Source organism: Diadema setosum, chromosome 5 (genome assembly GCF_964275005.1).
Source record: "Diadema setosum chromosome 5, eeDiaSeto1, whole genome shotgun sequence".
In the NCBI taxonomy this organism is placed as follows: Eukaryota; Metazoa; Echinodermata; class Echinoidea; order Diadematoida; family Diadematidae; genus Diadema; species Diadema setosum.
Genome location: NC_092689.1, coordinates 2029285 through 2044234, shown reverse-complemented (window position 1 = coordinate 2044234; position 14950 = coordinate 2029285). Strand labels below are relative to the sequence as shown.

General features: G+C 37.5%; 1 protein-coding gene across 1 annotated transcript in view; it reads right to left on the bottom strand.

The window, feature by feature from the left end:
- Positions 1-14950, bottom strand: part of LOC140228414 (cadherin-23-like) — a 51081-nt gene that overhangs the window by 29252 nt on the left and 6879 nt on the right. The window contains exons 5-13 of the mRNA XM_072308634.1: positions 14340-14446; positions 13557-13751; positions 12822-12974; positions 11706-11867; positions 10507-10565; positions 8852-9107; positions 1725-1955; positions 1259-1334; positions 380-664 (exon numbers count right to left, since the gene is read on the bottom strand). Coding sequence (XP_072164735.1) covers positions 380-664; positions 1259-1334; positions 1725-1955; positions 8852-9107; positions 10507-10565; positions 11706-11867; positions 12822-12974; positions 13557-13751; positions 14340-14446 — 1524 coding nt within the window. The remainder of the gene's footprint in view (positions 1-379; positions 665-1258; positions 1335-1724; positions 1956-8851; positions 9108-10506; positions 10566-11705; positions 11868-12821; positions 12975-13556; positions 13752-14339; positions 14447-14950) is intronic.

Below are 14950 nucleotides of genomic sequence, written 5' to 3'. Positions count from 1 at the left end.
TTAATGTTCGCATGTACAATTTCTTTTTGACATGAATTCAACAAAACATAATAGGTGACAACGAGTTGAAGCGATTCGGCAATGGTGACAATGTTTAAACGACGAGCTTGCAGTTGCCGAGTTGTTTTGCAGACGAAATAATGGTGAAGTGGTGTGGTTTTGTATCATTGCCTAATCTATTTTCGCGTATTTAATTAGGATTTGTTGTCTCTTTGTTTGAAAATAGCTGTTACCATTGACTCGAAGTCAATCTCAACGCGGAGTGATATTTTCCAGTACGTACATTATCATTGACTGCCCACTAACCACTACACTCCGCATGTCAATAAAGCGTGCGTAGTACAGAAATGAAAAAAAAAAATGAAGTGAGGTGACGTACCCTCGTAAACTTCAATGGATGCAGAAGATTCCACAAAGACTGGTGCCTCATCATTCACATCCCGAACAGTAATCAACACGTGACAGGTGGCCTCTTGGAATGGATCGTCCCGGTCAGTGGCGGCTACCGTTAGATCGTAAAAATCCTCGGCTTCGCGGTCGAGCGAACCGCTCACGGTGATGATGCCATCCGAATCGATGACGAACAAACTAGCGCCCTCTATGCGGTAGACTACTCCAGTACTTTTCACGTCCCGGTCGGTTGCAGTAACGTTTGCTACGTACTCTGTATAACGGGCACCACACAGGTAAAGACGGTAGTTATTCTTTTATTACAGACTTTTATCATTACTCCGCTATTGAGTCTTACTTTTAAGCGAACACCACTGTCATTGATGGAAGACTCTTTTACATTTGTAGGAGTTAATATTGAACATTGTCATTGCCGCATATCAATCATAATCATAATTTTTAATGTGCTGAACATCCTGAAAGAATTTAGAAAGAAAAAAAAATGTATCAAGTGTTTGATTACTTACAGAACTATTCAAGCAACCTAGAATAATTGTTTGGTTTTTTTTTTTCATTACCGTACCCTAATCATTAGCTTTCTGCGTGTACAATCATCCCTGGAAGACATCTCGAATTATTCTTGTTCCCGAAACAAGTGGTTTTTGCATGCTTGTTTTTTTTTTTCTTGCACTTGTCTTTTTCCGGAGTCCCCCCCCCCCTCCTTATCTATTTTTTTTTTTTTTTGGGGGGGGGGGGTAGGGGGTGTCATATTTAAAATACTTATTTTACTGTTATTTCATATAATATTTATTTATGGGGATGTGTGACCACTTAGGCTTTTACAAGCAAACGCACGACAATCACTTACCTCTAGAAGGAGAGTTCTCGTCCACATAAGCCTCGTAGACGGCAGATTGAAATGACGGGGCGTTGTCGTTTACATCCTGAAAGAAGTTCGGATGTACTTAATGTTATCAAAATATTGTTTAACTGGAATTAGCTGGTACGAAGATGATGGGTAAGTATACTATTTCGGAAAGGACATACTTTTTTATCTAATATTTTATTTAGTTAGTATACGACCAAAAACCTTCGTAGTGATTATAACATTAACAATATTATGAAAACAATTATCTTGTTCTACTAATAATGACAACAATAATAATGAAAAATATGATTGAAATCGAACAATGTGGTACATATTATTGTTAGCATTTTCATTAGTTTGATTTTTCTCGTCTTATTTTTTATTCGAAGAAACATTATTCTACCAGGTATTGGGCTGCATCAATGTCAACATTTTTTGTTTTGTTTGAAGTTTTCTTGTCACGTACCTGTATAGTTATTTCAACTGTAGCTGTGTCACTTAAAGGCGGGTCACCGTTGTCTACAACCATGACAAGAAGACTGTACACTCCATCTTCCATATTCTCCATATTTTCTCTATCGATGCTCTGATTTCTTGATATAGTACCGTTTACTGGATCGATGACAAATTTCCCGGCTTCGTTTCCTGATAAAATACTGTAGGTCAGTACTTGTTCCGTGATATCCCCGTCAGTGGCCTGTAACACATTGATATGGGCGAGTCAGTCAGATCTAACCTTAGAACTTACATCAAATCTTTCATGCCATGTATCTTTCACATCAATATAGCAAACACTTCCTACTCAAATGAGAACACTCGGAATCCATTGAACAACAATCAGAACACAGAAATGGCAAACAGGATGCATTACTGTCGATGATGATAATTATCCCGAATCGTCTATCATTCTGTATAATTATATACAAAATATTAACTTAGAATTGAAGAATAGAATGAGTCAAAATTTAAAGGGGATGGCTAGTAACTGATCAGTGGGAATCAGTGGGAATGCTGAGGGATGATTGTTCCAATCCTTGTGGGATTCATTTAAGAGTATATCTATTCTTGTGTGAAAATAATTTGCTTCAGAATGGTCTCATATTCAAGTAATGTGCAGTTTAATGTTTCCAGGTAAGCGTCCCTGGTCAGTGACGGGGCATTAATCTGCACATTACTTGAATATGAGACCATTCTGAAGCAAATAATTTTCACACAACAGTAGATATATAATGTACTCTTAAATGAACCCCACAAGGATTGGAACAATCATCCCTCAGCATTCCCACTGATCGGTTACTAGCCATCCCCTTTAACCTAGTAAGGTCGTTTCGATGTATTTACTGTTTTATAAGATAACATCACCACTTGGTTTAGATAATAAAAAAAAAAATGTGCGGAGATGTTGGCATATTCAGCGAAGTAGGTCTAACTATGGACCTGCAACGGTATAGGTCCATGGTCTAACTAAGGTGCAACTAAGCATGGACCTACAACGCTGTACGATGTAGGTCCATGAACTGAGCAAGTTCTCTGGTGCTGGTCTATGCACCATTGTCCACCAACGTCCCTTTCTCCCACTCTGCTTGATTCTTTCCTAATTACTTTCATTTCGCTGTGATTTCCGAGACTAACAATAACGTCGAAGTTTTACTATACAACCAGCAACAACAGTGTCTCATAACATACGAGGAAAAAGTGTGAATCAACCAACCGAATAAGAAAATACCACATAAAACATAACCAAAAAGAAAAAGGAGTGTTTGTGTATGCAATTCCAATGGCTTTATTAAAGAAAAAAAGAAATAATAACGATGAAGAGATGAATGATGAATAATGAACACTTTATAAAAACAAAACCACCAATTCATGAGCGACACACGTTCTTATTCCGGAGACACAAATTCCAACAGGTGCACGAAGGAGTCAGTGGATATTATAATAGGGATAGCCATAGGCGTACCCAGGATTTTTTAGAGGGGGGTGTTCAGTGGCGTACCGTGGGTAAAGACATTGGGGGGGGGGGCACCTCGTGGCAGCAACATCAGAATTGCATAACTGTACAATCAATAATGCGAGCGAGCGGAGTGAGTGAGCTTGAAAATTTTGACATTTTACAGTCCCCAAACCGCCGTTTGTAGCTATATAGATAATAATGATAATATATATATATATATATAATACATATATATACATTTGCTTTGGAAATTAAGGGGGTTGCACCGGGCGCAACTGCTGGCAGTTGCTGGCAGTATCGTCATGAGAATGGCATAACGATTAAATGCGAGCGAGCGAAGCGAGCGAGCTTGAAAATTTTGACATTTTACAGTCCCCAAACTGCCGTTTGTAGCTATATTTTTTCGCTTTGGAAATTAAGGGGAGGGGGCGCACCGGGTGCATCTGCTGGCAATTACTGACAGCAACATCAGGAGAATGGCATAACGATTAAATGCGAGCGAGCGAAGCGAGCGAGCTTGAAAATTTTTACATTTTACAGTCCCAAAACTGCCGTTTGTAGCTATATTTTTTTCGCTTTGGAAATTAAGGGGAGGGGGCGCACCGGGCGCAACTGCTGGCAATTACTGACAGCAACATCAGGGGAATTGCATAACGATTAAATGCGAACGAGCGAAGCGAGCGAGCTTGAAATTTTTGACATTTTACAGTCCCAAAACTGCCGTTTCTAGCTATATTTTTTCGCTTTGGAAATTCGGGGGGGGGGCGCACCGGGCGCAACTGCTGGCAAGTACTGGCAGTAACATCAGGAGAATGGCATATAACGGTTAAATGCGAGCGAGCGGAGCGAGCGAGCTTGAAAATTTTGACATTTTACCGTCCAAAAACTGTCGTTTGTAGCTACATGTATATTTTTTTCGCTTTGTAGGGAGGGGGCGCCTGGAGGGAGGGGGAGCCCGGTGCGCCCCCTGGATCCGCCACTGGTAGTCAAGGGTGTCGGTTTATGTTCATGATTGGGGGAGGCATGACCAGCGAGGGGCGTCGAAATGACCAAGCGGGAGAAGGATGTCCAAAATCTGCACTTTATATAGAGCATCCCCTAATTTGTTTGTTTTGAGTGTGTGTGTTTCATATAGATGGAAAAGTTAGGAAGTAGCCAAGGTCAAGTCTTATTATTGGCAATGCAAGGCATTTTAATATAGACTAGTATGTAAAGCAACACTGCAAAATCAATGATCAAGCTTTGATAGCAAATGTGTACAACCTATCAAACATCACATTGGCAACATTGCAGCGACTAATTTGCCATTCCGATGTTCTGAGTACACTGCGCACTTCCTGCTTGTATTCAAAATGCCAACCAGGAATCACGCTTAATCACAATCTTTTGTCGTCTCCGGGGTTTTTGAGCAATGTTATAGTCTAGTGGGATTTCTGAAAAAGGGCTCTCTAAAATGGTGTTAGAGGCATTTTTGAGTAAAAGTTGGGACCCGGTCTCTTTTACCTAATTTGAGTATGCTGAATCTGAAAAATCTGTTTCCCAAGCGAAATTCGCCGATCTTGACCATATAATTTGCATAAACAAAATGGCTGCCGAGCCACAGAAATGATCAGTTTCAGATACGCATTTACTAGGAATTCTTTGCAAACGAGCTGGAAAAAAGTGATTTGAAATGTTTGTACAAAGAATTTAATTACCAATAAACTTTTCTCAGGTCGTAAATAGTATATTTTTCATAATTATGCAAATTAGGAATGAAATATGCAGATGAATGTATGTATGTATATATATATATATATATATATATATATATATATATATATATAAGAATGTGATGACTAACCTGTTTGGTGTCTTGTTTCAAAAACATGCGCTTTCCTCGCCAGGATAAAGCGTTTTAATGCCATTTTAGGTTTTAATCTCATATACACACACACATTAACACTGGAAGAGTAATTTTAACCTTTATTTTTTTCTTGAGAGGCAAATTAAATACTAAATATGTAAACTTTAAGGTTTTGAGGTTTAGGAAAACTCCGGTTCCCAAGCGAAATTCACCGATCTTGACCATCTAATTTGCATAAACAAAATGGCTGCCCAGCCACAGAAATTGTCAGTTTCGCAGACGCATTTTCTAGAAATTCTTCGCAAACGATCTGGGAAAAAAAGTGATTTCATATTTTGTACATAGAATAGAAGTAGCAGTTTGAGGGATAAACGTTTAACAGATGGTAAATAGTATATTCTAATCATTATTTTGCAAATTAGTACTGAAATACGCAGATAAATGTATTTTAACACTGGATGAGTGATTGTTACAATTTTTTTCTTGAGAGGCAAGTTAAACACTAAATATGTAGACTTTAAAGATTTGAGGGTTAGGAAAACTCCGGTTCCCAAGCAGAATTCATCTTGGCCATCTAATTTGCATAAACAAAATGGCTGCCCAGCCACAGAAATTGTGAGTTTCAGACACACATTTTCTAGATTTTTTTTTTTTTTTTTTGGGGGGGGGGAGGTTGGGGGGGGGGGGTAAACGAGATGCAAAAAAGTGATTTGAAATCTATGTACATAGAATGGAATAAGCAACTTGAGGGATAAACGTTTCTCAGGTGGTGAATAGTATATTTCTTACATAATTATGCAAATTAGTACTGAAACATGCAGATAAATATATATTAACACTTGAAGATTTTTTTTCTTGAGAAAGCAGTTAAAAACACAAGATATATAGACTTTAAGGTTTTGAGGGTTAGATAGTGACCAGAATCCCTTCTCAGTGGTATCAAAATAAATGCAAATATTGTAATTGGTATGCAAATTATATGTAGGTTTCATGAGATTTAGATGCATGCAGTTCATTCAATAGCTTATATACGCTGGTAAAATTTTATTTTTTCAAATCCTCTAAAAAGGTCCTTTTGGATTTTTTTTTTAAGAATTCAAGTTAGGAACCCGATTCTTAACCAAAATTGATTGTGCTAGGCCAAAAAAAAAAACAAAAACAAAAACAAAACAAAACAAAAAGCGGTCTTTTTCAAGCGAATGAACTTTAACATCTTATTTGCATAATACATGCAAATATAGCTGCAATATTGCCATGAAATTGTTAATTCCATGAAAAATATTTGTAGTACATCGATAATCGCAAAACAAACTGATGAAAACTCTCTCTATGCGGATCATGACTCAACTTTTTAAGGGGGGATGCCATCGATCAATGCTATTTTGTTCATGTGCAACATCCTTTATTGTATTGTTCCAACATACACATCTGTAGCATTAGCACGGAAATTCTATTTCCCAGTTAACCAGAGCATGGTAATCGTATATATATTTGATTATATATAGCAAACACTCGTTTATAGGTTGAAATGGGATAGGTGGTTCTATTCTATTTTCTCTTGAAGCGTTTTATTTTTCTTGAAAGTCGACGAAAAATACCTTTAATGTCACAACAAACGTTACTGATGCCCCAATGAATAAACGAAATTATGTTGTAAGTGTGTTAGATGAGTTAATTATCTATATATAAGACTGAAGAAGGATCCACTGGAAATTTAAGCTTGTAGAATAGCACTGTATGGCTAAAGATCAAGAAGTTTAAGATCGCGATCTCCAAGATCTCAAAAGGCGCGGCCAAATTGGCAAATTATCGAAATGTTTAAGATCGTAAGTTTTTCAAGTTCGTGAGACTGCCAACTTTCAGAGAAACTTCCCATTACAGCTAGGGATATTTCATTTTATAATGCTGCGATCGCCAAACTTCTCGATCTCTTGCCAGTGTGACCGGACAACAAAAGATCGTGAAGACTTCGCGATATTAAACTTTGCGATCTTTTGCCACTCTGACAGCGCCTTATCATGATAAACTTAAATAACGATGTTAGAATAGCAGTGAGGGAGAAGAAATGGAAAAAAAGATGCGTGGCACTCATCTACCTATATTTGATCCTTATACATCTGTTATAAGAATGTAACTTAGTCAACTTCCAAGACAGTTTGAACTGTGAAATTGCCTCGGCCAATGCAATCTGCGAAATAAGGGGTTTACACCTCCCTGTTCCTTTTTATTTTTGTTTTCAATATACGTAGATAACATGCCGCCAGTGACAACCACCAAGTATGATGCATTTTAATTTATTCCTAACTGGACGACGCCACGCTCCCTTGTCTGTCTGACTTATGATATATCTCACCAGGTGTGATTCAGATCATAGAAATGACACTCTCAACAAACAGGGCATCTAACTTTAAGGGCCAGTGGATTGTAAGACCTAAAGAATAATGGATACTCGTAAACCATATTGAAACATACAGAATAGATTCCACTTCATATCAGACGTGATAGTCGGCATTTCGCCTCTCATTATATGCTTTATCAAGTATAGTTTTTAAATATCCACGTTTCATTTGAATTTCTGCCCAAGAATTAGGATATGGATCTTTTCACAGAGGATCTGGGTTTTCCACCACCTTGCGAACATGAAGTTACTTTTGTTCCCTTGAGAGATAACATCGATCCTATCGCTACCTTACAGAGGCCTTCTTTCGTAGATACTGGAGTTGTGCTTTTTTCTGCCAGACTGATACTGACAGTAGCAGTCTTATTAAAGCAAGACATTAGTGATCAATGACTCACAATCATCAAGGATGCTGCCTTTCTGGTTTTCTGCCCCCCCCCCCCCCCCTCCCATTCTCCTCCCCCCGTCCGGGCGAGGGGTTTCTTCTTCTTCTTCTTCTTCTTTTTCTTCGTCGGTTTTTTTTTCTTCTTTTTTTTTTTCTCGTTTTTTTTTTTCACGTGCCCCGCTTGCCCCCCCCCCTAGATACGCCACTGTTGGTAGTTGATACTACTAACTTAGCATGCAATGTGCCTATAATATGCTGCAGCGCAGCATGCATTGTACACACATAATAATAATAATAATCATACACAATTTACGGTACCGCATATGGTATAATACCGGTAAACGGTGAACATTATGCGCAATGTATCTTCGCGATTCGGCCAGAAAGCAAAGCAGGGATCGAGAATGTCTACTGTTTGCGCGTCAGCTTCGCGCGCGGTGCAGTAACGTAGTAGTAATATTATGTATTATGCGTATAATGTTATGTAACTCCGTAATGTATCATCATCCACACAAACATTAAGATAAAACAAGGAAGAGAGAGAGAGAGAGAGAGAGAGAGAAAATGAACGCAAGAGAAAGGAAAGGCGGAATTCAAAACGGAAATAAAAGCGGTAAAGACAGCTTTTGTTTCATTTGTCATCATCTAAACATTGCTGAAGAGGGGTGTTGAACAGCTCAAACACCTCCCTTTTGCCCAAGGGAGGTGTTTGAACACCTCAAACACCCCCATTCTGGCAAAGGGGGGGGGGTGTTTGAACACTCAAAACACCCCCCCCCCCCCCCCCTCGGTACGCCCTTGGGGGTAGCTGTATTACCTAGCGAAAGTATGCACTTATACATAATTCACACTACCTACTTTAGCCAGTATATTCATAAATCAGAAATTGATAGACATAATCAAATGTCAATTAAGGTTACTACACACAACTAACGAAGACACTTCAGAGAGGTTTTCACACAAAACAAAACAGACAAAACCAAAAGATCGTATAGAAACAGTCCCTTCACCTCAAGCTGCAGTACAGGTTCTTGTGACGTCACGTTTTCGATGTTGTACTCAGGAATCGAAACCTCGTATGGTTCTCCGAAAAATTCCGGTTCCTCATCGTTCTCGTCAACCAAGGTGACGTTCAGCAGGGAGGTGGCGACGCGATCGCCGTCGCTGACCTGACAGGTGAGGAAATACACGCTAAGCCGCTCGGCGTCGAACTCTTCACTTTCCGACACGGTAATTTCTCCGCTCGTTCTATTAATGCTAAACCACCTATAAAGGGAGAAAAGAAATACTACTCTGTGAATATGTGGAAAAATGACTACCGATTTGATCCAGATTGCATCAGTGAGACCGATTTGATCGTAGAGAAATTCTGCAAAATTATTGCTCATTATTGTTATAATTTTTATCATTATTATTATCATCTTTTATTTGTATGATTGGGATTTTGATCAAACCACGCATGCACAACTGCAAAATAACTAGAAGTTAGAAGTAGTGGAATCGTATGGATTTTAATGTAAAATAGCAGATGCGTTTTTGATCATTTGTACAGGCTGTAGTAAGAAATAATAAACTTTTGCCATTAACTCTCTTGTGCCAAAGTATAGCACATTATAGGTCTTTATGACCGTATAGTTTCAACTTCTGTGATCACTCATTGGTAATAAATTGTCGTCAGCCAAACACACAAAAAATAAGAAAGATAACTATTATAATTATTCATTTCTTTATTTTCCTTTCATAGAATACGTCGGATTCAAATCTATTCACTAATTCAGAAAAAAGAGCTTCGAGCTTCCGCTCGACATGTCGAGGGAAAGCTTGGTAGTCCAGAAGAAACGTCCGACGCCTGTCCAGCAATTGGGAGATTATTGGTTCGAACCCAACCCAAGTATGTATGCTCATGATTTTTTTTTTCAATCACAGCTACTAATATCATTTACGTCGGTGAAGGGCAATTGGTCCATCAGTTGCAATAAACAAAAAAAAAAAAAAAAACCTTAACGCAAGAACTCATTAATTTGAAGTGATTTGGCACCCTTCTCAACATTCACAGCATAAATATGAATACATAAATAATACTATAAATAAATGAATACATGGCCGGGGTAAGGGGGGGGGGGGGCGGCCGGGGCCACTTTTTTGTGCACCATGCAAAGGAATACATAAGGTGTCAGCACTTTGCCCCCTCCCCCCCCCCCCCCATTTTTTTAACCCGGAAGTGGGTAAGTGGCACTAGAAAGAAATAAAGATCTTGAAGTGGGAGGGCGGTAAGATTATGTTTTGGGGCTGAAGACCTTTTTTTTAGGTGATCCGAGTATCCTCTCGGATCACCTTCTGTTTTTGTACGGATTCTTTCTTCATCATCATCTTCTTCTTCTTCTTATTTCTCCTCAAAAGTTGTGTAGAGGTTAGCTCAGAAAGTCCTCTGCCTATCAATTTCAAACTTATACCATTATGTATCATGTCCCAAAGACGACAGATCTAGTTTTCTTTTTTTTTTTTTTCTTCTTTTTTTTTTTTGCTTTTGTTTTTTGCTTGTTAGCTCATGAAACCCGGAAGTATGCCCCCACTTTAATCATTATGTATATAAAGGGAGGGAGGGAGAGAGATACAGATCAATAACAGATAAGTGCCCATCATTGCCCATTGCATATACGCGTACTCAGAGTTGTAGCCGTACAGATCATACTCCAGCTCGTCATCCTCATCTGCGTCTGACGCCTGAACGGGGAGTGAGCATATGACAAATGTTAACGTACACTAGATTTGTACTCAGTCTAGTGGCGTGTGTGTGTGTGTGTGTGTGTGTGTGTGTGTGTGTGTGTGTTCGTGTGTGTGTGTGTGTGTGTGTGCATGTTTATGTAGTGTTTTGCTGTTGTAGTTGATTCTTTATTTGTTGTTGTTAGGTTATTCTTTCTTTGTCTGGTTTTTGTTCAAAGGGAGAGTGCGTTACCTACTAAAAAAGTATCACGATCTGTGGAGCTAATACATTGTTGATATCAACAATGAATAGAGCAAAGAGAATCTATGGTATATCGATGTAGATTTTGATTCATCATGGTAGTATGATAAGATTAAGTCCAGTCGAACAATTTAGATTACACTCTTTTAGAAACTGTGGTAGTTATTTTCAATTTCATTTCATTTACATTAAAGATGTAACGGGTTAATCCTGTCATTTTCTTTAATTGCAGGGGTCACACGCATGTAAGCAAATCAATTGATTATCAAAATTTTGTGCCATACAGAAACAATGAAATGACATGAAATGAAATGAATGAAATTAATGTTATAAATTTTGGTGTAATTGGCTTGTTGTAAATATTTAAAAAAAAACCTCTCAATCGAAAAAAAGAAAGAGGAGTGAGAAAATTTATCAAGATCATTTCTAGAGCAAATCATTATTCCAATGATCTCTGAAGAAAATGTTAAAATCTAGGAGCAAATGGATTTAACACTTCACTTTTCCGATATAGACAATGTGTTTAAGTTAATCATTTTGTGTATAATAATTCTTATTGGAAAATTGAGCAATGAAAATGGGATTCCATCGGGATAGAATCGCATTTTCCCTATAGAATCCCATTTTCTTCGCTCAATTTTCCAATAATGATTATATTCATTTCTGGTAAGTTTCTTTCTGTTGGCGTTTGTATAATAATTTTTGTAACATCTATAAGTATAACTTGTCATGACCATTAGATACTTTGAAGTATGCTTTAAAGTCTCTCCATTCATTCCAAAGTCGTTTTAATACACAGCAAGCAAAGTTAGATAAGTATTAATTATTCGTTTCGTTTTTATTTGTTTGGGGTGTTTTTATCATTGAACAAATTGAACATGAGATAGGGTCTCGATTACCTTAATTTGAACGACAAAGGTCCCAGGTACTGAGTTTTCAGGCAGCAGAACATCGTACTGCTGCTGCGTGAAGACCGGCGTGTTGTCATTGATGTTGGTCAGGTTTACTGTCACACTGACGTAACTGGCAACCGATGCGTTGAGATAACTTGATGCTTTAACCTATTTGGCAAATAAGGAAGAGCTTGCTTGTTTGTATTTACGTGTGTGAGGAAAGGAACCTGCGAAGAAGTCCAGCAATAATTATATTAGAACAGAGTGATCAATATTTTACTCGAAGTCACTCCTCGGTCAACATTGAGTTGAGTTAAGTAAATCTTTATCATCATCACATTTTTTTTTAAGGAACACCTGTAACATTCTTTTTTTTTTCGGCTACAAATCCCATTAAAAACGTTATCATATACGATGGCATTTTATCGTTGATTTAATAATACATCCCTTGCACGATTCTGCTCAATAATTTTACTCAATAATTCTACTTAACGGCTAAGAGAGAATGATAGCGACGGAACGTCATTCAATCGCAAATGCTCCTTATCAGATCAAAAAGGTCCAAATAGTCAGTGCCAGGTATGAAGCAAGGCAAGTCTGATACGGGAGTCGTAATAAGGAATTTAGGGGGTCATTAGCCTGGAACTATAGTGATATGAACTCGCACAGCACAGAAACTCTTTAAAGGATGTGATAGCAAAACGAGTCGATAATGATAATAATAATAATAATAATAATAATAATAATAATAATGATAATAATAATAACAATAATAATAATTGCATTTATATGGCGCTTCATACTGGCGTTTCTAAGCGCTCTGGTATAAGGTCAAATAAGGTCCAAACACTGCCAAGTTAACTCTGTTATTGACAATTTGAGATATTTTTATTAAACCTGCAAAAAAAAAGTAAGAGTATGAATAAGAAAATGTGAGATATTCTAAATCATATTTCTAAGAATATTTCTTGCGGTTCACAAAGTTAGGTACCAGTGGAATTGCTTCATATTTCTCTAATAAGGATTTTCGAAAGACAACATGCTTTAAAAATAACGCTTAATCCCTTTCTGCATGTATGCATATGATACGCCAGAAATGAGGATCAGCAAGCTTAGTCTTACCTCGAATTCAAAAACCTTTCTTTTTTCGTAGTCCAATCCTGTTGAGTTCTGGACACGGATGTCTACTACGCCTTGACTGGAGACCGTATCCGACACTAAATAAAACATCCCACCATCACCTTCGAGTTCTAGTTCAATGCTACCTGCGTCACCCTAAACCAGAACAAAGAAAAATAAACTTTACTGTTTTAGGTTCCTGATCACTTATTTTCTTCTTCCAAAGATATTTGATACGGTCAGTACAGAAAATATGTACAGTCTTTTTGCCATAATAGATTTTGGAGATGATAATATCTGTCACAAGCACAGATTTCTTGTAACCACTTCTGTTTCTTGTAATCGGCTCTGAAAAATGGCATCTGCATTTGTCTGTTAAATGTTACCACCTGACGGCTAATTGACAAAGCAGTGTATTTAATTATGACAGTCATTATTACTACATTTATAGTTTCGTACAGACATGTTGTACTCATATCATTTGAGTACTAAGGGAACAGGTACTGAAAATATAATTAATCAGTTTTGTTAGGGGTGGGAGTAAAACGGCGCTGGGGACGGATGATAATAATTATTTGACAAACTGGTATCTACATCAATGGCAACTAACACACTGTAATGATAATAAACTTCTCAATGGACACTTCATTTCTTTAATGTCTTCAACTCCATTTTGTCGTGAAATGTCGATCTGATAACGTCTCTCTCATCAGAAATCAATTTTTGGTAAGAACTTACAGAATCTAGGTCAAAAACTTGAAGGCCCATGAGGTCCAGCTGTGATCCTATCGGAGAATGCTCCTGGATTGAGGTGCTAACACCGGTTGCTGGTACAAATGTTGGCACGTTGTCATCTACATCCAGCAAACGGATGTAAACGTTCGCTGTCGACGTCGTTTGGTTGGTAGGTTGTGAAGCATCGTTTTCTCTCGCCTTTAATCAAATTATATATCCTCCTATTTAATCATTGGGTGATTTAGATTGAAATTTACAAAAACCTTTGATACTTTTCTTTCAATTCATTATTATTCTCCATTTTGTAAGAGGGATATTGTTACCAAATTTTTAATGACTCAGTTATAGTTTAGCCGTCATGCTACAAGAAGGAATGCATAATAAAGAGGCGTAATTTTGCATTTTACATTTTTAAAAAATGCAAAGTTATTAAGGTGTTTACATGTAATCTAGTAAATCAGAGTTTTTCAAGTCAAGATGATTATTCGAAATTATGTCTGTAGAGAGAAACCATCATTGAAAGCCTTAGAAGTCTGTAAATCAATATTTTTTGATAACATAAAACCGCCATTACAAAAAAAAAAAAAAGAAATGAAGAATAAACATAGTAATGTTGTGCTCTTTTTATTAAGAATGACTGATATCCTTGCGATTCTTATGGATATTATAATGGTATTATCATTATTATCACCATTATTGTAATTATTACTGTAGTTCGTCCAGGGAAGCTTGCCACAAGTACGGCGTTGCCCATTGATAAGGAGAGAGATAGATAAACTAATATACCTCTACAGTTAGCGTGTAGATTGCTGCGTTGGGATCTTCGTCACGGTCGAGCTTCTTTGCAACCTTTATTTCTCCATTGGCTGAATCAATTTCAAAAGTTCCATTTCCTGTTGAAAGTAAAAGAGAATGATCATGATTACGCGTAATTCTGCCGAAAATGATAAAAGCTAAATGTCTATCCAAACCATTTCCTACACAATATCGTTTCAAATCCTATGATGACATGAAGGAATGGATAGGTATACGGAAGCGTACCCTTTTTGCATGGTCCTTGGATTATTCTATTACAAGTTGAAATGGAAGGAGCTTCTTCAAGAATTCTTCAAAGTTAATTGAGTAACTGTACAATGGTATATCAAGAATAGACCAACAGAATACCCTAAACAGATCTGCAAATTTATTTCCAAATCAAGGTGTCTCGATCAGCTCCGTTTCACTAAACTGTTAAAAATATCTGCATCAGAGATGGCGGATCGTACTTTCTTTTTCTTTGGATGGTCCAGATGAAGTGAAAACACAAGAGAATGTTAAGTCATTATTACACAGTGTGAGGGCGTGTGTTTGCGTGCGGAAGTGGGATGGAAAATGGGCAACAGAGGAATTATTCATGG